This window comes from Alosa sapidissima, chromosome 1 (genome assembly GCF_018492685.1).
Source record: "Alosa sapidissima isolate fAloSap1 chromosome 1, fAloSap1.pri, whole genome shotgun sequence".
In the NCBI taxonomy this organism is placed as follows: domain Eukaryota; kingdom Metazoa; phylum Chordata; class Actinopteri; order Clupeiformes; family Clupeidae; genus Alosa; species Alosa sapidissima.
In genome coordinates this window covers 14,592,413-14,616,535 of record NC_055957.1, presented here as the reverse complement: position 1 = coordinate 14,616,535, position 24,123 = coordinate 14,592,413, and the positions used below count along the sequence as shown (strand labels likewise).

The window sequence follows — 24,123 nt, the reverse complement described above, 5'->3', positions numbered from 1 at the left end:
GATCTTCACTGAGTTCACTATGCTTTACTTCTTAGTGCTACTCCTCATGACCATAGCAGGTACAGATAACTGAAACAGTGTCTGAACAGAGAATGACTAAAAACAAACTCTATCTGGATCTCTCCTCTGCTGAACTTTCAGATTCTGCACTCTACTTTTGTGCCCTGAGGCCCACAGTGAAGACTAACTAGTTAACTGTCACAAAAAAACCTAACAGGAAGTTCTGTCTCTACTGTACTCATAATACTACGCTCCTTCCAAAAACACTACAGTCACAGAGTAATACCAAGTGACACATCTTAAATTATGAAATTTTCCAGACTTCTCCTTTTAATTCTGGTTGAGAGAGGATCATACAGCCACTGGTTTAAGTTTCGTTTCCCATCTACTAAATGGATCAAAATAAGTTCCAAAAATACAACTTATAGATAAACAAATGGAAAACCCAGTTATTTTCAACCAAATCTGCTTTAAGGTTGTATAATGTTTAATTTTACCAATCACTCCAGGGATAGAAGTGTCCTCACATTGCAATGCCACTGCAAACCTTGGTGGGGTGAAATCAGTTCATATCACATCACATGGTAAATAATAATGATGTCTTTTGCCTGAAGAAGACCCAGCAGGGTCGAAACGTTGCCTGTTGTGCATTAAATATATGGGAGTCAAAAGCAGTTTTGCGGACATTATATTGTTTTAATTGAGTAAGTAACAACTTTAGTCCTGCACCTGCCAGAAGGTGGGATGTGCACACAATAACTGTTTGCTGAAAATAATAATGAGTATAAAATTATACTCCACCTCTCATTCAAAACCTCCCAGGGATCAAGATAAGTCATGTTTATTCTGATCATTTGGAATTGGTGAGATATATTTTTGATTAATGGGGTTTGTCAGATGGGCACCCTCACCTGTGAATTTAAGTTCCCAATAGCCTTGCCAGTGGTGCTGTCTAGCATCCCATATCCACCCTCCCTAAACTTACACTTGATTAATGGGACACATGTCAATACCCAACCCAACAACACCTCAGGATACACCTCCAGCATTACTGAGAGACTTCTTCACAACTATGACCGAAGGTCAGTCGAGTCCTTCAGCTATACTTAAAGGCCCATATTTCATAGAATGTGCTCAAGGCCAAATTCACAGCATTCGGTCCCTTAAAACATGAGAATATTAATAGATTATATAACAACATGGTGATAAACTAGAGTGTTAAATGGGTGAGGTGACCCATATATCTGTAAAAGACATGAGAACAGACTTCCCTGATCTGCTTCCCTTCCAAGTCTTCCATCGATAGTTCGGATCTCTTAGCTGTGTGCAGTATTTTACAGGCTATGATATTTTTTTTTTTACTGGTGACAGATACATTTCCTGTGTCTTGTTTCATCTCCAGTGAGCAGACAATCTGATAAACACACACAATAGCACATCAGAAAGAGCACATTACTGACTTGCTGCTGCATCAGACTTATGGAGAAAACACTTCTTCTGATCCTCTTTATGTCTACAGGTAAACTGTAAAACAAACCAAAGAAATAATTATTCAAGAAATCATTTTTATTCTTTCTGTATTGTTACATGGTACTGTTGGGGTTAGTAGCCATAATTCTAATTTGAATTGTTTGATATTATCCATGGATTTTTTTTTCATTTGGTTTTTTTTTTATTCATTTTCATTTCAGACATAATGGCTGACAGATTGGATCCCGTGAGACAGACAATCTCTCACCATGAAGGGGACTCAGTGAAAATGAAATGCACATTTGTAGCCAGCAGCAGTAACATTTGGATTTACTGGTACAGAAAGCATCCAAATGAAGCTCCTCAGTATTTACTGTTGAAAGGGGCTCGATCTGAGACAAGTGAACATAAATCTGACCAACGGTTTGGTGTTACTACGGAGCACTCATCTACTGAACTCATTATTAATGGCGTGACTTTGGCAGACACAGCTCTCTACTACTGTGCCCTGAGGGTTGTTACCCAGTGATACAAAGTCAGCAAGAAGCTGAACAAAAACTAATTTGTCTTTCATGCCAACAGACATCAAAGACATTTCCTGTTAGTGTTCTCATAACAGTTGCCTGTCATCAGAGGTTTGGAGTTGAACACTGACTGTGGTCACACCTGTTACCAGAAATAAATGCTATTAGACTGTAATAACTCATGGCTGTTACCAGAAATAAAAGCTATTAAACTGTACGGTAACTCATGGTTGTTACCAGAAATAAATGCTATTAAACTGTACAGTAATCCATGGCTGTTACCAGAAATAAATGCTATTAAACTGTACAGTAAATCATACAAATACATATCAATACACTTTAGAAATTATGCTAATACAGAGGAAAGGTGTACTGTACATATACATATGTATCAGGGTATTTTCCATGGTGGCCAATCAACATTACACAACATGGCTGTGAGGTTTTCAAACAGGCAAGGTCCTTCATCTGTACTTTGTTGAATTAGGCCCATTATATCTACAGAATTAGGCCCATGACATCTACAAAATGCTCAACACAGAATGCTTTGTGTGCAAAACTGCACAAAGCAAATGTAATCTTTGGGAATATTAACATCGGCAAACAGTAAAAGTAAAAAGTTAACATCAAAATGTGTTAGTCTACCACATGAGTGCAGTTTTAATTTCAAACTAAGGGGACATAACTGTATTATAAGACTGCTGGTTTCTCACTCACCAGTGCATCCATGGCAATACCCCCCCTTACCTACTCACCCCACTAATCTCAAGATGATCCCTCCATTCTACTCACTCAAAGCGTCTCCACACCCCCAGGACAAGACTTAGAACAATGGGTGATCGGGCCTTCTTCTCTGCTGCCCCTTATGGAATGTCCTCTCTTAAAAACGTAAAACATTAATTTTTTAGCAGACTAAAACCTGGCTAGCTGCTTTTTTAACCCTATAATTGCTGCTGCCTATTATAATATCTTAATGTTTTTTTTTATTTCTTTCAGTGTTTTTAATGTTTAAATGTCTTTTGCCCTGTATAGCACATAGATATTGGCTGAAAATGTATAACTGAATGAATTTTCTCTGCAGGTTGGTCTGGAAAAGAGTCCATTGATGTATTTGATAAGGCTTGTCGCTCTGTACTTTGTGCTGTTCTCATTGTGAACTGAGGGGGGCGCAAATGTAATGCCAAAACCTGCAGAATGAAGCTCCAATGCACCATATGTGTGTGTCAGAATGTGATATAAGAACTGAAGGAGACCCAGAGAGTCCAAAGTGAACCAGTCACCACAGTTCAACCATGGAATATTACATAAAGGCATTCATTCTAGCTGTTTATTTCAGTGGTAAGAAATATCCTAAAATACAGTATAAATAGATAGATAGATACTTTATTGATCCCCCAAGGGGAAATTCAAGATACAGTATATACTGTAATGTTTAATCATATTTTTCAATCTTTTTGGTATTTCATGTGGCTCTGTTGTCTTCACAGTGTGCTCTGCAGTGGGGGACTCTGTTACTCAACCTAAAGATGAGACGGGTCTGGAGGGCAGCATGGTGACACTCAGCTGTCAGTATGAGACCATTGCATTAGCAGGCAGCCAGTATCTCTTCTGGTACCAGCAGAAACCAAACAGATTCCCAAAATATATTCTACTGAAAACATCTCTTAGACAAGACAATGGCCCAGATTTTGAGGGGAGATTCAATGCTACACTCAACACAGACACAAAAGCTGTTAATCTGACCATACAGGATCTGCAAGTGTCTGACTCTGCTGTGTACTACTGTGCTCTGCAGCCCACAGTGACAGCTGCAGACTCAGCTCTCATACAAAAACTGTCTTAGTCAAGAGACACCTGAAAATGGTAATGACTCAAATGTGGAAAACATAATTTACACTGAATTGATTTTAGTTAAAACATATTCAGAGAAAATGCACAAATGTACTAGATCCTCGTCTGATGGTGAGGCAGAGAGTGACGGAATCTATGCTTATAATATAAACATAGATTCCGTCACTCTCACCATTTTACACCACAATATTATTAGTGCTTGCAAGGAACAAACATATGTACTGGGCAAAAATGTAAGCAAAAGGGAAAAGGGAATAACAATATCACTTTCTCCAGCACCTGTTTTATCCAGCAGGTGAACCAACATGTCACACTGACAATGTAAATGCCTGTTGTTAGCTAGCCTATCTCTAAATAGAGACTGTGGCATCTGTGTGGCACTGAATATCATCTGTTAGGCAATCTCAGGGTATCACCTCTTTCCTTAGTTGTCTAAACGTGTTGGTCAGCGGCACAAAGACTTTTGCTACTTTACTTGAAGGTATCTACATAAGAGTGACATGACACTGTCATAACACTAACCCTAACTTATCATAACAAAAACCGAATTACACTTGACAGAAGCGAGAAGTGTTATGTCATTTACAATAATAACTTGTTCATAATGTTTATTACACGTTCATGACAGTGGCATGTCACTCTAATGTAGATACCTTCAAGTAAAGTGTAATCAGACTTTAACTTAACTCAACCTATCTTGTTTCCAGGGGATGAGGTTACACAATTATTGCACAGTATTAAAACATGACACTAGAGGCAGTGAAAGACAGTGAAAGAGAGAGAAAATAAAAACAGCATAATAAGCTGCATTGTTTGTTGGCTGTCATCACAGTTCAATTATATGACTATAGCAGAACGATGCTGTCTCTCATTTTAGCAACCCATAGGCAAAATAATTTGCTATAAATTCTAAATGCATATCTACAGATTACTAATTCTTTGTGCCATTAAAACAAGCAAATTGTGTCCATTATTGGTACAGTACCCACATTAAAGCTGCAGTTGGGAAGTCTGATAGATTGAGGGGACTTGAGGAGCCAAAATTTTCGATGTTTACAACTCTCATGCCCCTCCCCCACTACCACCGAGCACCCTCTCATCGAGTTTGTGCTCTTCAGTGCGCACCTGACTGCACCAGACTGTGATTGACCGTCAGATCTCACACAGCCCTGCTCTGATTTGACCCGAAGAACTGGGAGCTGTGGATTTTTGCAAAACAAATAACAGGTGGAGGTAGAAGTGCGTTTTTTTTCTAAAACCGGCTGGTTTATGTTCTTCTATTGGTGCATAGTGTCGGTTTCAGTGAATATGATCAAAAAAATCTTGCCAATTGCAGCTTTAAGGTCACATCAATCTTTCATGAATCAGTTCACTCACTTCACTGAGTGCACAATTGTGCGAATTGCATTTGCCAACCAGACCGTTTGAGTTTGGGGGAAGGGAGCTTTGGGGAATTTTAGAAGGTATGTATGCCGTTTTGTTTACATACAGTATTTCAAAAATGTGATGTCATCCAGTATTGCTTTACATCACTTCAAGTTACATGACGCCATCCAGCCCCTTTTGCCTAATTGTAATGTTTTAAATGTAGTATTGAAACTTCTCAAGACGGCAATGATTCAACACCAATTTTTAAAAACACATTTTTAAAAACACCAAAAAAAAGACTGAAAAAAAAAGCTTTCACTGAACAGGTGTTTTAAAAACCCTCACTAAATGTACAACATGTTCAGTCATGACCCACTAAATGAAGAGAAATCGTTAATGAGTGTAATAATGCTGTTGTGCTGTGTGACATGAGAGTGTAACTTCCTGATGCATTTCCTTTCTCTTTTAAAAGGTAGCTACAGACACACTTTCAGTCATCCACAGAGCAGCACATCAGACAACAAATTACACACACACACACACACACACACACACACACATACCAAGAACAACTGATCTGGAAGGGACATGGGCAAACCACTACTTCTGATTCTCATTATCATCACTGGTAAACTGACTTTTTTCTCTTTTTTTCTCATGTTTTTTTATGATGCACATTTTGATTTTGATTTCTTTAATGTGCTTGTTTGCAGAAATAATAGCTGACAGCATTGATCCTGATCGGGACCGTGTAAGTCACCCAGAAGGAATGAAAACAGTTACCCTGAAATGTTCATATGAGACAAGCAGCCGTTATGTTTACCTTTACTGGTACAGACAGTATCCTCATCAGGCACCACAATGGCTTCTATGGAAAGGTGCTCGATCATACGGTAGTGATGAGAGCTCAGACCCACGATTTGCCTCTAATACTGGTGAAACATTTACTGAACTCATCATTAAAGATCTGACTCTGGCAGACACAGCTCTCTACTACTGTGCTCTGAGGGTAGCCCAGTGATACAAAGACTCAGAGAAGCTGTACAAAAACTCACATTTTAAATAGGATACTTTTTATTCAGAGATCAAAGTAATTTTCTCTCAGTGCTCTGATATCAGTTTAACACCATCAGAGGTTTTCCGGTGAATAGCATCTGTGGTCACACCTGTTGCATCATTGAAATGCATGCTGTTGTAATAAACTGTTACACAAAATACAAATTACCTGATATATTTGACTGCATTTGTCAAACTGTTGACTTTGGTGTGTCATTTTCCTTTCAAATACATTCATTTTTTGTCCAATATTCAATGGTATAACATAATGTTTTTATTATTGTTGTTTATTTGACACTGGTATATATCCTGATCAGGCACCTCAATGGCTTCTATATAAAGGTGTCCTAAAGGTGTCCCTTACCACTGGTTCAGTACTCTTTGTACTTGTCAACATTACCCACCTCTAACATGCGTTTACTGAACTCATAATTGAAGATTTGGCTCTGGCAGAAACAGCTCTCTACCGCTCTTCTACTCCTCTCGTGCTCTTGTAGAAAAAAGATACAGAGTCACTCTTACACAACTGCAGCTTATTTTCCAGAGTCTTTTGGGCAGAACCGGCTTTATGGGGTCCTATGGGGCCCTAAGCATACTTTGATTTGGGAACCCCCCACCACCTTAGCACCACCAATAATATTGAATATGATCTATGCTTGATCAATTACACCAGTGGCGATCCTTAGACATTATCGAATTATGACTTCAGTGGGCTATAATGAGGTCATCATGTCATTACCGGGCTAGATTCAACCTGCACTGTTCTCATCTAGCATGAAACAGCAAGTCGTTTCCTCATTATCCTCCCCAAGGAACAGGCGGAGTGTCGTATTTGGATGAATTTAATGAAGAAAAGGTAAATCTTCAATAAATACAAATTACACAGGTAAGTGCTACAAATTATAATTTTTCTTTCACAAGTTATGGTAACGTTAAGGTACGTTTAGCCTTTCAGGTAAGTATGTTTCTAATTAACCAAATACAGGTTCATTAGCAAATTGGTAATGACGGTTAAAAGTGATTAGGGGAGAGGCGAGAGACACGTATGGAGCACAGCTGAAGACGCACTGTCACAAGATATAAGCAACTCTTTGAACTCACTTTGCCAATGAGTTCAAATAATAGAGGAGTGCAAATGCGTGAAGGCTATGCTAGGTTTTAGTAAAGCATGGTTTAGTGCAGTGGTTCTTAAACGTTTTGTCTGGCTGCCCCCCAAAAAACATGGGCCAAGTCTCGTGACACCCTTCTCTCTAACCGACATAATTTGGTTTTTAAATGTTGTGAGATGGGGATTGGAAGCAGAGGCAGAAAATGTCTTCTCTCATAGGTATAGGTCAACATCAAAGGCATTATGTCAATGGGAGCCTTTGACTAAAAACCTTTACAAAAAATCAAATGCAAATCATTTCGCGACCGCTCCAATATTTTTGCCGACCCCAAGTTTGAGAACCACTGGTTTAGTGGGATTACTATTCCATACGGTCTTGTAAGCAGCCTCCTTCAAATGCGCCGTTGAATGTCAAAATACCGATGAATTTATTTGATATCGTGCTTTGCGCCGTTAAAGGGAATGACAGATGTCATTCTCATTGGTTTAAATGATGTTAGGCCCAAAACACACCCATGACTGATTAAAAAAAAACTGAGAAACACCTTGTTGCGCCATGCGCTCAACATTTGATAACGAAAACCCTCCCAGTGTGGACTGGACATCCTACTAAATTTGAATAAGCTTTTGACGAGTGACGATGACTGTCATGATAGGGCCCTGATATTCACATGCCATCAGAAGGACCTGGCGAATGGGTGGGCGTGACCTGGTCTGCCCCGCAGCTTGTTTCTTGTACTGTCTGACTGCAGGAACTCACACACAAAAAGCAGATCCACCAATCCATGGGTAGTCTGTTAAAGTGAACAGTAAGAAGAAACAGCTGTTTCTGGAGATCTCATTCGCTGAAGTCTCAGACTCTGCTGTTTACTACTGCACCCTGCAGCCCACAGTGTCAGGAACCCAACAACACTGTACAAAAACTAAAATTACACTCACAGTTGTGTCTAACAGGAGGCCACATATGACACATCTTTTGTCATGACAATTGTCTAAACTACAGTATAAACTGTTTTTGATTGTGCTACAAATGGTACAATTCATGAACATACCAATACGAAATCTCTCTTTCTCTCTCAACTGTGATTTTTCAGAATAAACACATTACATGTATTATAGTGTTTTTCTCTATTTTAGTAATCCATCTGACTCAAATCAGAGGTCAGAGTTTATGTTAGTGTGACTCAGACAGTTTATTGTTACCATAACTCAAAACATAGTGGGCATATTATAATGTGGATGTCTCCAAAAGTGATGGGAACTTTTTTTTTTCAGTTTTATCATTATCCTTATCACCAAAGATTTTATGAAGTTCACCAACCCTCTACCAGTCAGAGGAGGAGCTGAACAGACAGCATCATGGTGACATCAGATTTAAGTGAAGGTGAAGAACTGAATCCAAGCAGATCTGCATACCACCCTGCCTCATGAACTACACTGTGGACATTACCATGATGATTCCTGTAGCACTGCTACTGTTTTTAGCCTTCTTAGGTAAGAGCAGTTCTACATTTGCAATAGTATTACACAGCAAAATTATTATTATTATTATTATTTTAAAGAATGAGAAAGAAAAAAGCAGCACATACAGTATTATGCATACTGATATATGCACAACTCTCATTCATAGCTGTTATATTTACATATTTCAGGTTACATACATTTCTGTTTCTTTTCCTCTGGCAGGGCTCATCAATGCTGATATGATTACTCCAGATAGTACTGAGGTCTCTCATGTGGAGGGATCTGGTTTAACCCTTTCATGCAGCTACTCCTCCTCAAATCCACAGTCTTGACAGTGGTACAGGGGTATCACCAGCATCCAAACTCAGCTCCTCAGCATCGTCTCTGCATGTTCTCTCCTGGGCCAAATCAGACGTCAGATGTGGACCCTCGTCTGTCATATTCCACAACACTCAACATAACTTCAAAAACAGTTCCTTTGACCATCCAGAGTCTGCAAGTGTTGGACTCTGTTGTCTACACTGCTGTGTATTTCTGTTCCCTGAGCTCCACAATGTCACTCAACCCTCCGACAAAAACTCTCTACTCACACTTACACCTTAAATGCAAATACTGGCATGCAGTCTGCAAGTGCCTCAAATGCCATTTCATTTAAAGGGACACCAGGCAAACCTGATGCTTTTTCTCTACGAAACTCCCCCTCGCTCGGTCTGAAGCTCTTTTCCTTTTCTTTGCGTCTTCCATCAAGGGTTTTCGCTGCTTTTATTTTTCGCTGCCATTATACATACGTTTGCAACAATCTCTAGCATTTCGTTAGCCTGCCTCTGTGCTGTAAACTGATCCTGCTTCGGTCGGCGGGTACGATACACTGAACTTGCAAGCGGGATATTCTTCCTACAGGCAGTAGGGGCGGGCGAGAGAGTCTTCATTCGCCCTGTAACGAGTCATTTAACCATATACCGACTTACGAAGATGAGTAATTAACTCGAAAACGTTGCCTGGTGTACCTTTAAATGGCATCAAAGTCATGGTCCACACTTTCAAGAACATTTTGAAGAGTCTTTTAATCAGCATTAATCATAATCAAGGAGTTCACATGGTGCCATTTCTCAGCTGTTTTTGGTGATTGACATTATTTGATTATTAAAACAAGCTAAGCTATTCATAATCATAACTATATCCGTTTGTATTATCTAATTAGATATTTATCTATCTATTTGTTTATTCATTCAACATTGTGGGGGCTCATCGTTGTTAACAAATCAATTGATTTGAAGTAATTCACAAAAAAGGATTACTGAGCACAAGTGTGAGTAATATATACATCAAACATTCTTTTCACAAATACACAAGAAAATGAGAAGTCTTCCAAATTGTCAACATGTAAGTCACTTTGGATAAAAGTGTCTGCTAAATGAATACATGTGTAAATGTAATTTTCTTATTGTAACATTTGTAACACTTATATCAGAGTGCAGAGTGATTGGTTCAATTATGATCACTGTCAGTATAAGAGCTCTCCAATCAGCATCCTCTGCTGCTGACTCTGCTACTGTATGTGGGCATTGACTGGAGGAGGAGCATAGAAGACACATTTTGTCTCCTCAGTCGGGTTGTAGGCCTTGCAAACATGTTTGAAGGGTTCAGTTCAAGCTGTATTTGTTTTTTGGAAATGACGTTAACAATGCTACTCTACAGAGTTCTTTGGCTCAACATCCTAACAGGTATCATATAAATGGGCAGAAATGTAAATATTGCAGGTGTGAGGGAGTACCGTCACTACAGTTGAGTATGCGCTCTGACTACCTTACCAACGGGCCTGGCTCTTTGGCGATGCTATTAAGCTGCAAGTTGAGTGCCTGCATGGAGACTTAGATTCAGGACCAGGTGGTGTCACTGCTCTCTCCATTTGCTACAACAGGGTTCTGCATTCTGATGCATGAAGTAGTGATGGGGACGAGACCGCCTATGCCAAGTCCGAGACAAGACCGAGTCTTTGAAGGGTCGAGACCGAGTCGAGACTGAGTCCGTTGGTTTTCAAATACAGTCGAGTCCGAGTCAAGACCGAGTCTTTGAGGAAGCAAGTCCGAGTCGAGACCGAGTCCTTTAGGAGTCGAGACCGAGTCGAGACCAAGACCATAAAAACATGTCAGTTTTCATATTCATGATTTAATATCACCCCAATTAATAATCAACAGTTAGGCCCATGGAATTTCACCATTTTATGGGCAAGGCCACTTGGCCTTCAGTTGGGCATATTTGGTGGGGGGCACAAAGGCCACATGTCAGGGCACCAAGGCCAAAGTTAACTATACAGTAGTGGGCTATAAAAATAATCAAAGTTGTATTTAGCCTATTCACAGCAGTAGACCTGCATCACTGTATGAAACATTACAAAAACATGAAACATGACATATTACATAGAACTGTAAATCATCTGATCATCTAATATTTAGATGTCTAGGCTATATTTAATATTTATATTTATTTTATATTTGGCCTGTTATGGAATCATGTATTGAACAATTTAAGCACAGCTCAGCTTTAAGAAACTCAAATAGCCTAGATGCATGCTTAGCATTTTTTGATCATTAAGACTCCTTTCACAAACTCTTACTCAGCTGTATATCCTCTGATTTTAATATTTACCTATATCTAGGCAATATTTGTAACATTTATTTTGTATTTGGCCTGTTATAAAATCATGAAGAACGATTTAAACACATTTTGAAACACTTTGGGCACCAAGGCCAACGCAAGGGGCAAAGACGTGGCCGCCGTGAAATTTCATTTTCATTTTTTTTTTATATGAACATAAAAAAATGCGCTGGTCTCGAGGACTCGGTCTGAAATTACGAGTCCTTCTCTTCCCACTGTGGTCCGAGACCGAGTCAAGACCGAGTCTTTGAAGGAACAAGTCCGAGTCGAGTCCGAGAAAGCAGAAATCGGTCTCGAGACCGGTCTCGAGTCCGAGACCGGACTCGAGTACTACATCACTGGCATGAAGAATCAAATTATTTAAGAACATTCCATATTATGTTATTGAATAATATTTGAAATTATTTCAAACATTTCAAATATGTTTTTTTTTTTTAAGGTGTTTGCACAGGACAGAAAATGAGTCCAGACAGAACTGAAGTTTCGCCAGAGGAAGGATCTAATGTAACCTTGTCCTGTAGCTACTCTTCAGCATATACTCTCCAGTGGTATCGCCAGTATCCCAGATCAGCTCCACAGTTCCTCCTGCTCATGCTACACAGCACTGGAGAACCCCAAATATCAAAAGAAGATCCTCACCTGCTTGTGAAACTAAACCAAGAGAAAACTCAAGTGTTTCTGGACATCTCCTGTGTTCAAGTCTCTGACTCTGCACTGTACTACTGTGCTCTGAGGCCCACAGTGACACTAAACCACAGACTGCCGTACAAAAACCTGACAGACAGTGAGGGATTTTGCAGCTCTGTTGTCTGAAATGCAGGGACACAGAACACTAATTGAATACAATTATATAATTATATATAACATATATTATTATACAATACGACATACAATTATATATAACAAATAACATATAACATATAACATTTATATAATTAAACAAATCTTCAGGGGTTGAATAGAAATTATTCTCTGGAAAGTAGGTTACAGTTTCAAATATGCCATTTAAATATGTAGCCCACCTGTTCAAAGCATTTGAGTAGGATGCCATCAAGTGGATAACATTGTTATGGCCTTCAAATCTTATGTTATATAGTACTAGTGTCATCAGAGACTTTCTACTGAGGAGACACAGCACTAAAAGAATCTCCCATACAAAAATGTATGGGATTAGTTTGTTAAGCAAACATGGCAGTCGTATTGACAGTCCTACACATATTCCAGGTGAATACATCTGTGTGTTCACGTGATTCGTGAAACCTTGCACACAGGCATTTCTGTCTGAAAGAGATGCCTGATAAGTGCCCAAAAGGCATTACAATATGGACGCCGAGTGCAGGGACTTGCCTAAAATGACTTTGGTGTCACCACTGTCAGTATCCAAGCTGCACATATAGTCATAAATAAAGAATTAACTCACCTCTATGATCAACAACATATGCGTGATCACTTCATTCATTTGTATTCAAGGTAACCAAAACCCAATAACCTTTTAGATATAATAATTATTTTTTTATGACAGATTTACAAAAACAAAAACAAAAAAATCATGCAGATGAATCAAAATGTAGAATGTTCTTTAATTTCTTTCCAGACGAATTTCTGTTTATTCAGAGTCTGGCATCATTCTAGGAGGAGCACTGAGATCTCTGCTCAAGGGTTGTCTGATTTAATACTACTACTACACCCAGTTTTGGTATCAACAGCATCCAAAATCTGCTCCTCAGTATCTTATCAGTATTTGGGGCAAAACCAGACCTCAGCTGTAGATCCTCATCTGTCTGCAAGGTAGCACAGATTGTTGATATTAAACGAAAACAATGGCAATGACTATTGCAAATAAATGCATAAACTATGCCTATAGGAAAACAATGACATTGGGCTTGATTCCTAATTTCATGTCTCTGAACCTCACAGTGTCAGATGGTGCTCTTTATGAAATTGAAATATATATATATATAATTCAAAAAGACGTACTTTGGAAAATAGATTTTATTTTTGTGCAACTACATTTTTGTGTATCTACATTGTAGATACCGAATAGCATACATCAAAAGACAGGTTTTCAAACCTTGCCTGCCATGAAGCATGACCTTTTAAGATGTTCAGACCAATAAAGCACTTCATTCAAATTCACAAGCGAACATCTATCATACATTTATTAATATTTATTGCAAAAACTTTCCAATGCATACAGTGTGGAACTGAATCCATAACGCTCTCACAAAGTAATTTCTGTTTGTATTGGAGCCAGGAGGGAGGAGCTAGAGAGAGAAGATCATGATGACGTCACAATGCCTACCCATGGGAAACTTGTCTTCACAGGACTGACATTCAAATTGTGTTACTTTAGCAGACCTCACAGTTGCAAACCTCCAAAATGATTTTCTTTCTAGGCATATTACTTATGGACCTCTCAGGTAAACACAATGTTTTGTGGCATGCTGTTGGTCGTTATGAACTTTCAGAATTTAGCACTTCTGTCAAATAATGGAGAAAGAGACATAACAACAGATAAAAATATATATTTTTTTCTTTTTAATTGTCTTTTTTTTTTACTTTTTATCATTTGTTAATTTGTTTGTTGTCTGTCTTGTATGCCTTAGTGTCACGGGTACGCTGACAACTATGCCACTCCATCTGGCATCTTTTGTTTGTGTTTATTATTTTTGAAATATATTTGTCATGTCTTGGTGTCACGGGTACGCTGGCGACTACATTGCTCCATCTGGTATCTTTTGTTTTGTGTATTAATGTATTGTATGCCAGGGGGGCTAGTAACGGGGGCGCTGGGCAGATGTGCTGCTCCTTTTGGCCTATTTTTGTTTGATTAATGATTTGTTTGCTGTTTAATTTGTTTGTTCGTCTGTCTGTGCTAGGCTTGGCGAGTGACGCCGCTCCAGTCCAGCACATAATTGTTTTTATTAGATTCTTTGTTTGTAAACTCAGAGCATTGCTGTAAAAGAGTTTAATGCTCAGTCAATTTCCCCTGATTAAACAATGTTTGATGATGATGATGATGATGATGATGATGAAATATGACATACCATCTCTTTTCAGGTAACGCCCATGGGAACAAAATCACTCCAAACAGTGTTGAACTCAACATGATTCAGGGACATAATTTAACCCTCTCCTGCAGCATTAGTTACAGCTCTGGAGACGATCTACAGTGGTATCGACAGTACCCAAGATCAGCACCTCAGTTTCTCTTGTTCATCCTTAGTGATAAGACAGAAACATCAAATGTGGATCCTCGATTCTCTGGGAGAATGAATAAGGAGAAAAGTCAAATGTTCCTGGAACTCACTGCAGCTGAACTCACAGACTCTGCTCTCTACTACTGTGCCCTGAGGCCCACAGTGAAGGAAATGTGCTAACTGTTGTACAAGAACTTTCATGACATGACAAGACATGGAATAAAATGCACCATATCTTACATTCCAATAAAGAGGTCTGCATGAACCTCTTTATTGGAATTAAACCTACATAGATTAAAGTCATCAAATGAATACATACAAGTTTATTTATGTTTATTATGATTACATTCATGTTCATGATCCATTAAATTGATTCTCTAACCCCTGTTTACTGAACCTCTGCAGGAGCCAATGAGTCATACTAAATCATAACATGTAAAACAATGTTTTTTTTGTACAATTGTAGCTCACATTCAGTGTTTTATATAAAATGTATTTGACTGTATGTCATACTAGAAAACTCAGCTGCACTTGGACTGCAATATCACTGGGAACCAGGCTGGGGCGACATTTTAACACTACATGTTGATTAGATGAAGATGTTTATTTGTGTCTCAGAGCTGAAAGACATTAGACAGCTCCAGTGCCATTACACAGAATAGCCATGACCCTCTGGAGAAATATATTACACAATATATTACACATTCTGATTGTTTCTTACTGTGGTACCGGTAAGTAAACTTTTCCAACCAGCTTCACGTTAGTGATTGATTGATAGTTTCAATTGTTAAATGTTTCAGTACTTAAGTTAATATCTGCCAATCTGGGCATTTTTCTTATCTTGTAAAATGTCTGATGTCTGTTTTTTTACAGTTGACGGAGGGATGGAGGACTCTGTTGATCAGCCATCAAATAAGGTAGTCAGCATAGAGGGTGAATTGGTGACACTCAGCTGTAAATATGATGTGACTAATACAGGCTACCAGTTTGGTACAAATTTCAAGCAAATGACTTCCCTCGATATACAGTATGCTGCAGAGATACTCTTTCAGAGATAGGGGTCAATGATGGACTCAAAGGAAGACTTAAAGCTCAACTCAACACCACTGTGAAATCTGTCCCTTTAACAATCCAGAATCTGCAAGTGTCTGACTCTGCTCAGATCTAACTGACTGCCCATATTTTACAATCATACAGTACTGTACCTCAAAAACAGTAAATCATTGTCCTCATTAAGTATTACATATGTCACATATAAACTAAGTTGTGGGGAGTATAATCAACTTGCCAGTCAGCCTGTTGAAAGCATATTGGCTGAATTTATCAGAAAATATATTTCCCAGCCCTTTTCCCAACAATATCCCATCCACTGTAAAAATCGGCACACTTAGAAAATGATAGAGAATTGCAGAGGCAATATTGAGTATTGTATTGTGATAAAAATGTAAATGTAATGAACAGACCTGGTACAATGTCCCCATATCATCCCTGACCGGAATTTATTGGAAATTAGATGATTGCACATTGAAATGTGTCAAAAATAAAAATCCCTAAAATATGACTATGTTATTTGCCAATGGTCACAATTGTGACCGAACATCCTTTTCACCCACATTTTCATGAAAATTATGGCCACTTCGCTGAGCGGCGGTCATAATAATTGATTACTTAAAAAGGTTACTCAAGACACGTGATTTTGATATTTTCATGTCTGGGAAAATTTTGGGATTAAGTCATGTTTTGGATTTGTCCCTGTGTGTTACTCTTCTGATGGCGTGGATGTTATGGAGTAATAAGGTATATGGCCACTGGATGGCAGCATTTCTGAATGTATTCTGCAATTCAGTTCCATTTAATTTTATTTACATAGCATCATACCAATGTATATCTCTCACAGCACTTAAAACAACCCAATGTGAGTTTGAGACACTAAGGTGAGAGGAGGAAATCTTGTCTTGTATTTTCCAGACTATTCAGTTTAAACACCTGGCTCGCAAAAACATGCTTTTCAGTTGGGATGAATTTTATTGACAATTTTAACCTTTTTTGGAATCGCAGGGAATACTTCAGACCAAATAGCACAGAGCTGAGTTGGACTGGGGCCAAGATCTTAACCGAATACTATCACCTCTCTCTCCTGCACCCAACATTTTTTCTGCCAACCTTGAGCCGAGCCTCTGATAAGCGCTCAGTGGCCATACAGACAGAACAAGCGGATGACATCAACAACTCAGCTAAACCAAAACACTCTGCACAGGCTGAAACAGAGATATGCCCAACCTCCCCTGCTGTGGGGCCCTCTGATAACCACCCGCTAGCCTCCACTGAAATGCAGACCTTGGAGAAACATAAACAACCAGCTCAACAATGCCAAGCCATGTCCACTGGACAAGATAAGATGGGTGCTGCTAAAATGACTCAAAGTCAATCACTGGCGTCAAACTCCCTGGAATCTCAGCAAACAAATGGATGTGATGAGCATGAGGAGATAGCACCTATCAAAGCTGCTGAGAGGATATCAGAAAGGAAGGGTCATGTTGTAACACCAGTACCAATACCCCTCCCCACCTCCGTCGTCTCCTTGTCACCACAAAGACACAACAACATGGAATACACTACTGGAATACATGCTGAAAGCGGAGCATCTGCAACAAACTTCCCAGAACCTCAGCAGGCAGATGGAGACTCTGGATCAATTTTCAACCCCAACCTCCTTGATTTCCCATCACCACCCACACCCAATCACGTCCCCACCCAATCAAACTCCCCAGGCCACACAGACCCCCCTAATCTCCCATCCCCATCCCCACCCCTTCATCCCACCACCCACTCAAACTCCACAGGATCCCCTGAATACCCATCACCATCCCCACCCAAGCACATGATGTTCCCTGCAAGAATGGAGAGACTGCTACCAGTAGCCATGCAGAGTTTTACTAGCCCAAGATCATTAGCACCAAAGAAGCGAAGGGCACCTCCACCCCCTCGCCCTCCCCCTCCCCGTTTAGAAGGATCTCTTAAGCAGCAGCAACCTCTTAGTTCATTTTCTCAGCCGGCATATAGCATGGAATGTGCAGTGGAAAATACAGATGGCAGCAGCAGGGGACAATTATATGATGACTGTATTGCATGATATTCTCAGGGTCCCTGCAATATAAATGGTACTGACAGTAGTTTTGAGAACATGCCGGGACCCAGTAAGCCCATGACATTCTCTATTCCTGTATTGACAAGAAATAGAACACAAATGCATCGAGCTTATAGGGTAAACCAGTCCAATCTCCTACCCGTACCACATCAACCTCAGATTTCCCCCATGGATCATATTTCCCCAACACTTAAACTAACAAAACTAGCACTCCTAAATATCAGATCTCTTTCAAACAAATCATTCTTAATTCATGATCTAATTTGCACACACAACCTTGATTTTTTACTTTTAACTGAGACATGGTTAGATCAAGCAAACAGTGCTGCTACTCTCATCGAATCAGCTCCCCCAAACTTCAGTTTTTTGAGTGCTACCAGAGCAAATAAAAGAGGTGGGGGGATAGCCACAATTTTCAAGACGTCTTTTCAGTGCAATCAGTCGTCATTCGGTGACTTTACTTCATTTGAATATCTGTGTGCATGCATTAAGTCTTCTCCTCAGATTTTATTACTGACAATTTACAGGCCTCCAAAACATTCAGCTAAAGTTTTTCTTGAAGAGCTAGGTGAACTGCTATCAGTTGTTTGCATAGAGTATGACTGTCTTATTATATCAGGGGATCTAAACTTGCATGTGGATAATCCTGAAAACAATTATGCCAAGGAATTCATTGCACTAATCGATACTTTCTCCCTAACACAGCATGTACAGGGGCCAACACACTCTCTCGGCCATACCCTCGACCTTGTTATCACAAAGGGTCTCGATGTCTCTACAGCTGTTAAAGACCTGGCCTTATCTGATCATTTTTGCGTGTTCTTTGATGTGTCTATGTCCCCACACACTCAAAACACAGCTATGATGGTAAAAAGGAGAATCATAAATGATCAGACAAGTGCTCTCTTTGAGCAAGCACTTTCACTAAAGTCAAGTCAACTGTCAGACTCTGAAGACTTATTTGATCACTTTAATGCAAAAATGGCAAACATTATGGATGACATTGCTCCATTACAATTCAAGAAAGTTAAGGACAAACAGAAAGCACCATGGAGGCAAAATCCAGCAGTTAAACTTCTAAAAAGAGAGTGTAGGAAGACTGAAAGAAAATGGCGTAAATACAAACTTCAGATCCACTATGAAATCCATAAAGAGATGCTCCGCACATATAACTCTGAAATATGCAAAGCAAGACAGTCTTTCTTTTCTAACATTATCAATAGAAGTTCAAATAACACTCGTATTCTATTTTCAACTGTTGATAAGTTAACAAATCCCCCCTCACAATTAGCGCCTGAACTTCTCTCAACTAATAAATGCAATGAGTTTTCATCTTTTTTTAAAGGTAAAATTGACAAAATCAGACTCAACATATCTGCTCAATTACAAATTCAACAACCTGAACTTCCAGCAACAAACAGAGGGAAACTAAACTTGATGTCAGAGTTCAGCTTGATAGACTACGAAACACTTGAAAAAACGGTACAGAATCTCAGCCCTTCCACATGTGTCTTAGACACTCTGCCTACCAATTTCTTACCAGTTTTTCACCTCATAGCGGCGGATGTCCTTCAAATTGTAAATGTATCATTGCTGTCTGGCACTTTTCCTAAGTCACTGAAAACAGCTGTTGTAAAGCCACTTCTCAAGAAGAATAACCTGGATGCCTCCATGCTAAACAATTACAGGCCCATATCCAATCTACCTTTTATTGGCAAAATTATTGAAAAAGTAGTCTTTAATCAATTAACCACCTTCCTAACATCAAATGGGTATTTTGATTACTTTCAGTCTGGTTTTCGGGCAAATCACAGCACTGAAACAGCTCTCATTAAAGTTTCCAATGACATACGCCTCAACACAGATTCAGGTAAAACATCAGTCCTAGTGCTACTGGACCTTAGTGCAGCATTTGACACTGTTGATCACAATATTTTACTACACAGACTAGAACACTGGGTTGGATTTACAGGCATAGTTATCAGCTGGCTAAAATCATATCTACAAGAAAGGAGCTTCTTTGTTGCCATCGGAAACTGTACCTCAACACCAACGTCCTTGACCTGTGGTGTTCCCCAGGGGTCGATCTTGGGGCCACTATTATTCAACCTCTATATGCTCCCACTTGGACAAATCATTCAAAATAATTTGATTTCATATCATAGCTATGCAGATGACACACAAATTTACTTAGCTCTATCACCAAACAACTATGGTCCTCTTGAATCTATGTGTCAGTGTATAGAACAAATCAACACCTGGATGTCTCAAAATTTTCTTCAGCTGAACAAAGAAAAAACTGAAGTAATTATATTTGGTAAAAATGAGGAAAGACTTAGGGTTGCCACTCTCCTTGACACAAAAGGGTTGAAGGCAAAGGATACTGTTAAAAACCTTGGTGTATTAATTGACAGTGATCTAAATTTCAACAGCCACATGAAAGCGATAACTAAATCAGCTTTTTACCACCTCAAAAATATTTTCAAACTCAGAGGGCTGATGTCAAAACATGACTTAGAAAAACTCATTCATGCATTTATCTCCAGCAGGGTTGATTACTGCAATGGACTGTTCACAGGCCTTCCTAAAAAGACTATTAAACAGCTTCAGGTGATACAAAATGCAGCAGCTAGGACTCTAACAAAAACTAAAAGAACTGACCACATTACTCCAATTCTTAAGTCCTTGCACTGGCTTCCAGTAAGTCACAGAATTGACTTTAAAGCACTATTGCTTGTTTATAAATCAGTAAATGGAGCAGGACCTAAATACTTGTCAGACATGCTTCAGCAGTACACACCTTCTCGTCCTCTCAGGTCCCAGGTGAAAAACCTGCTAGTAAAACCTACAGTTAGAACTAAACATGGTGAAGCAGCTTTTAGCTGCTATGCGGCTCAGCTGTGGAACCAACTTTCGGATGACATTAAAAAGGCCCCAACTGTAGCCAGTTTTAAATCTAGACTTAAGACCAAACTGTTCTCAGACGCTTTCTGCTAACTGTGCCGAGTTACAAATTCTGAATCTGCCTCGATAATTATTCTACTTTGTCTTTTATTACTTTTTTTACTACTTTTGCCTTTGTTTTTGCTTACTAATTATTCTTTATTTTTAAATGATTTTACCTTGTGTTTTATGTTTTCCTTTTATTATGATCTTTACCTTTTAACTATTCTTTGACTATATTGCCCTTCTATGCTTTTATTTGTTATTATCGTTTGGTTTTGTTTATGTAAAGCACATTGAATGACCTCTGTGTATGAAATGTGCTATATAAATAAACTTGACTTGACTTGACTTGACTTGAGTACAACCATGACTAATAAGGGGTACCTATATCTTCTTGGAGACAGCGTGGTAAAGAGACGAGTTTAACTTTTGTATCAGCATAAGTACATTAGCATATGGTGCAGCATTGGTGCAAGAAATGTAGAAATGTAGTATGATGTAGTTTGTTATAAAACAATATGCATCATCATCAAATTATATCAGTTCATATTATCACAACATGAGCAAGAGGCCACTTTAGAGGCCAAATAAAAAAATAAAAAAAGAGCAACATTCTCATTTATAATCTGAATACTCATACAACATTTAATATAATATACAGTGTAAAGACTGCATTGACATGGTAATATTGATCTTTGTAAAAGTGATATTTGAGGTATTGGTATTACAAAATGAACACAGTTGTGATGATGTACAGAGCTTACTCTGTACACATTGTCTGTTAGTCCACTTAAAGTATTCCTGAGTAGCCCCACCTCAGCAGCTCAGCTGATGCTTGATTTGATGCATCAGCCACTTCTGCAGGAGGAGGAGCTGACAGGATGTGTTCTGAAAAACTTTCCCACCCAGATGAGAATGTGAGTTTGAGCTCAATAAGGGCCTATCGTGATCTTCACTGAGTTCACTATGCTTCACTACTTAGTGCTACTCCTCACGACCATAGCAGGTACAGATAATATTTTTTAAATGTAATTTTCACATGACATTTGGTGTAATAATAAATAATAAGCATATCTGAGCTTGAATGAATGTCATACGGCAACATTGCTACATGGTTAATATAGTTTTTGTTCTTAATAAGGAAAATTCTATTTATTTTTCTTCTCATAGGACTCACTCATGGGAATGATATTACTCCAGACAGGACTGAAGTGTCTGATGTGGAGGGATCCGATTTAACCCTTTCATGCAGCTACTCTTATTTAGGTTCACCCAACATGTTTTGGTATCGACAGCATCCAAAATCAGCTCCTCAGCATCTTATGACCTTTGCCTTTGCCGGGCAGAATCAGACATCAGATGTGGACCCTCGTTTGTTTGGGAGAATGACTAAAGACAAACTCTATCTGGATCTCTCGTCTGCTGAACTTTCAGATTCTGTGCTCTACTTTTGTGCCCTGAGGCCCACAGTGAAGACTAACTAGCTAACTGTCACACAAAAACCTAACAGGAAGTTCTGTCTCTACTGTACTCATAATACTAACGCTCCTTCCAAAAACACTACATAAGTCACAGAGTAATACCAAGTGACACATCACTAAATTACTGTATGAAATTTTACTGACTTTTAATTCTGGTTGAGAGAGGATCATACAGCCACTGGTTTAATTTTCAGTTCCCATCTACTAAATGGATCAAAATAAGTTCCAAAAATACAACTTATAGATAAACAAATGGAAAACCCAGTTATTTTCAACCAAATCTGCTTTAAGGTTGTATAATGTTTAATTTTACCAATCACTCCAGGGATAGAAGTGTCCTCACATTGCAATGCCACTGCAAACCTTGGTGGGGTGAAATCAGTTCATATCACATCACATGGTAAATAATAATGATGTCTTTTGCCTGAAGAAGACCCAGCAGGGTCGAAACGTTGCCTGTTGTGCATTAAATATATGGGAGTCAAAAGCAGTTTTGCGGACATTATATTGTTTTAATTGAGTAAGTAACAACTTTAGTCCTGCACCTGCCAGAAGGTGGGATGTGCACACAATAACTGTTTGCTGAAAATAATAATGATGTGTCATGCATGGCAAAGAAACTGAGTATATAAAATTATACTCCACCTCTCATTCAAAACCTCCCAGGGATCAAGATAAGTCATGTTTATTCTGATCATTTGGAATTGGTGAGATATCTTTTTGATTAATGGGGTTTGTCAGATGGGCACCCTCACCTGTGAATGTAAGTTCCCAATAGCCTTGCCAGTGGTGCTGTCTAGCATCCCATATCCACCCTCCCTAAACTTACACTTGATTAATGGGACACATGTCAATACCCAACCCAACAACACCTCAGGATACACCTCCAGCATTACTGAGAGACTTCTTCACAACTATGACCGAAGGTCAGTCGAGTCCTTCAGCTATACTTAAAGGCCCATATTTCATAGAATGTGCTCAAGGCCAAATTCACAGCATTCGGTCCCTTAAAACATGAGAATATTAATAGATTATATAACAACATGGTGATAAACTAGAGTGTTAAATGGGTGAGGTGACCCATATATCTGTAAAAGACATGAGAACAGACTTCCCTGATCTGCTTCCCTTCCAAGTCTTCCATCGATAGTTCGGATCTCTTAGCTGTGTGCAGTATTTTACAGGCTATGATATTTTTTTTTTTACTGGTGACAGATACATTTCCTGTGTCTTGTTTCATCTCCAGTGAGCAGACAATCTGATAAACACACACAATAGCACATCAGAAAGAGCACATTACTGACTTGCTGCTGCATCAGACTTATGGATAAAACACTTCTTCTGATCCTCTTTATGTCTACAGGTAAACTGTAAAACAAACCAAAGAAATAATTATTCAAGAAATCATTTTTATTCTTTCTGTATTGTTACATGGTACTGTTGGGGTTAGTAGCCATAATTCTAATTTGAATTGTTTGATATTATCCATGGATTTTTTTTTTTTCATTTGTTTTTTTTTTTTATTCATTTTCATTTCAGACATAATGGCTGACAGATTGGATCCCGAGAGACAGACAATCTCTCACTCTCTCTCAAGGGGACTCAGTGAAAATGAAATGCACATTTGTAGCCAGCAGCAGTAACATTTGGATTTACTGGTACAGAAAGCATCCAAATGAAGCTCCACAGTATTTACTGTTGAAAGGGGCTCGATCTTTGACATATGAACATATATCTGACCAACGGTTTGGTGTTACTACGGAGCACTCATCTACTGAACTCATTATTAATGGCGTGACTTTGGCAGACACAGCTCTCTACTACTGTGCCCTGAGGGTTGTTACCCAGT

General features: G+C 38.9%; 3 gene segments (V, D, J or C); all 3 read left to right on the top strand.

The window, feature by feature from the left end:
* The first annotated feature begins 36 nt into the window (after positions 1–36).
* Positions 37–22,370, top strand: LOC121719752. The segment is given in 2 exon segments: positions 37–59; positions 21,964–22,370. Coding segments are annotated over 2 exon segments (327 nt in total).
* On the top strand, positions 5,546–6,274 carry LOC121719267. The segment is given in 2 exon segments: positions 5,546–5,841; positions 5,927–6,274. Coding segments are annotated over 2 exon segments (348 nt in total).
* LOC121718924 lies at positions 13,690–14,957 on the top strand. The segment is given in 2 exon segments: positions 13,690–13,919; positions 14,560–14,957. Coding segments are annotated over 2 exon segments (360 nt in total).
* Positions 22,371–24,123: the final 1,753 nt, after the last annotated feature.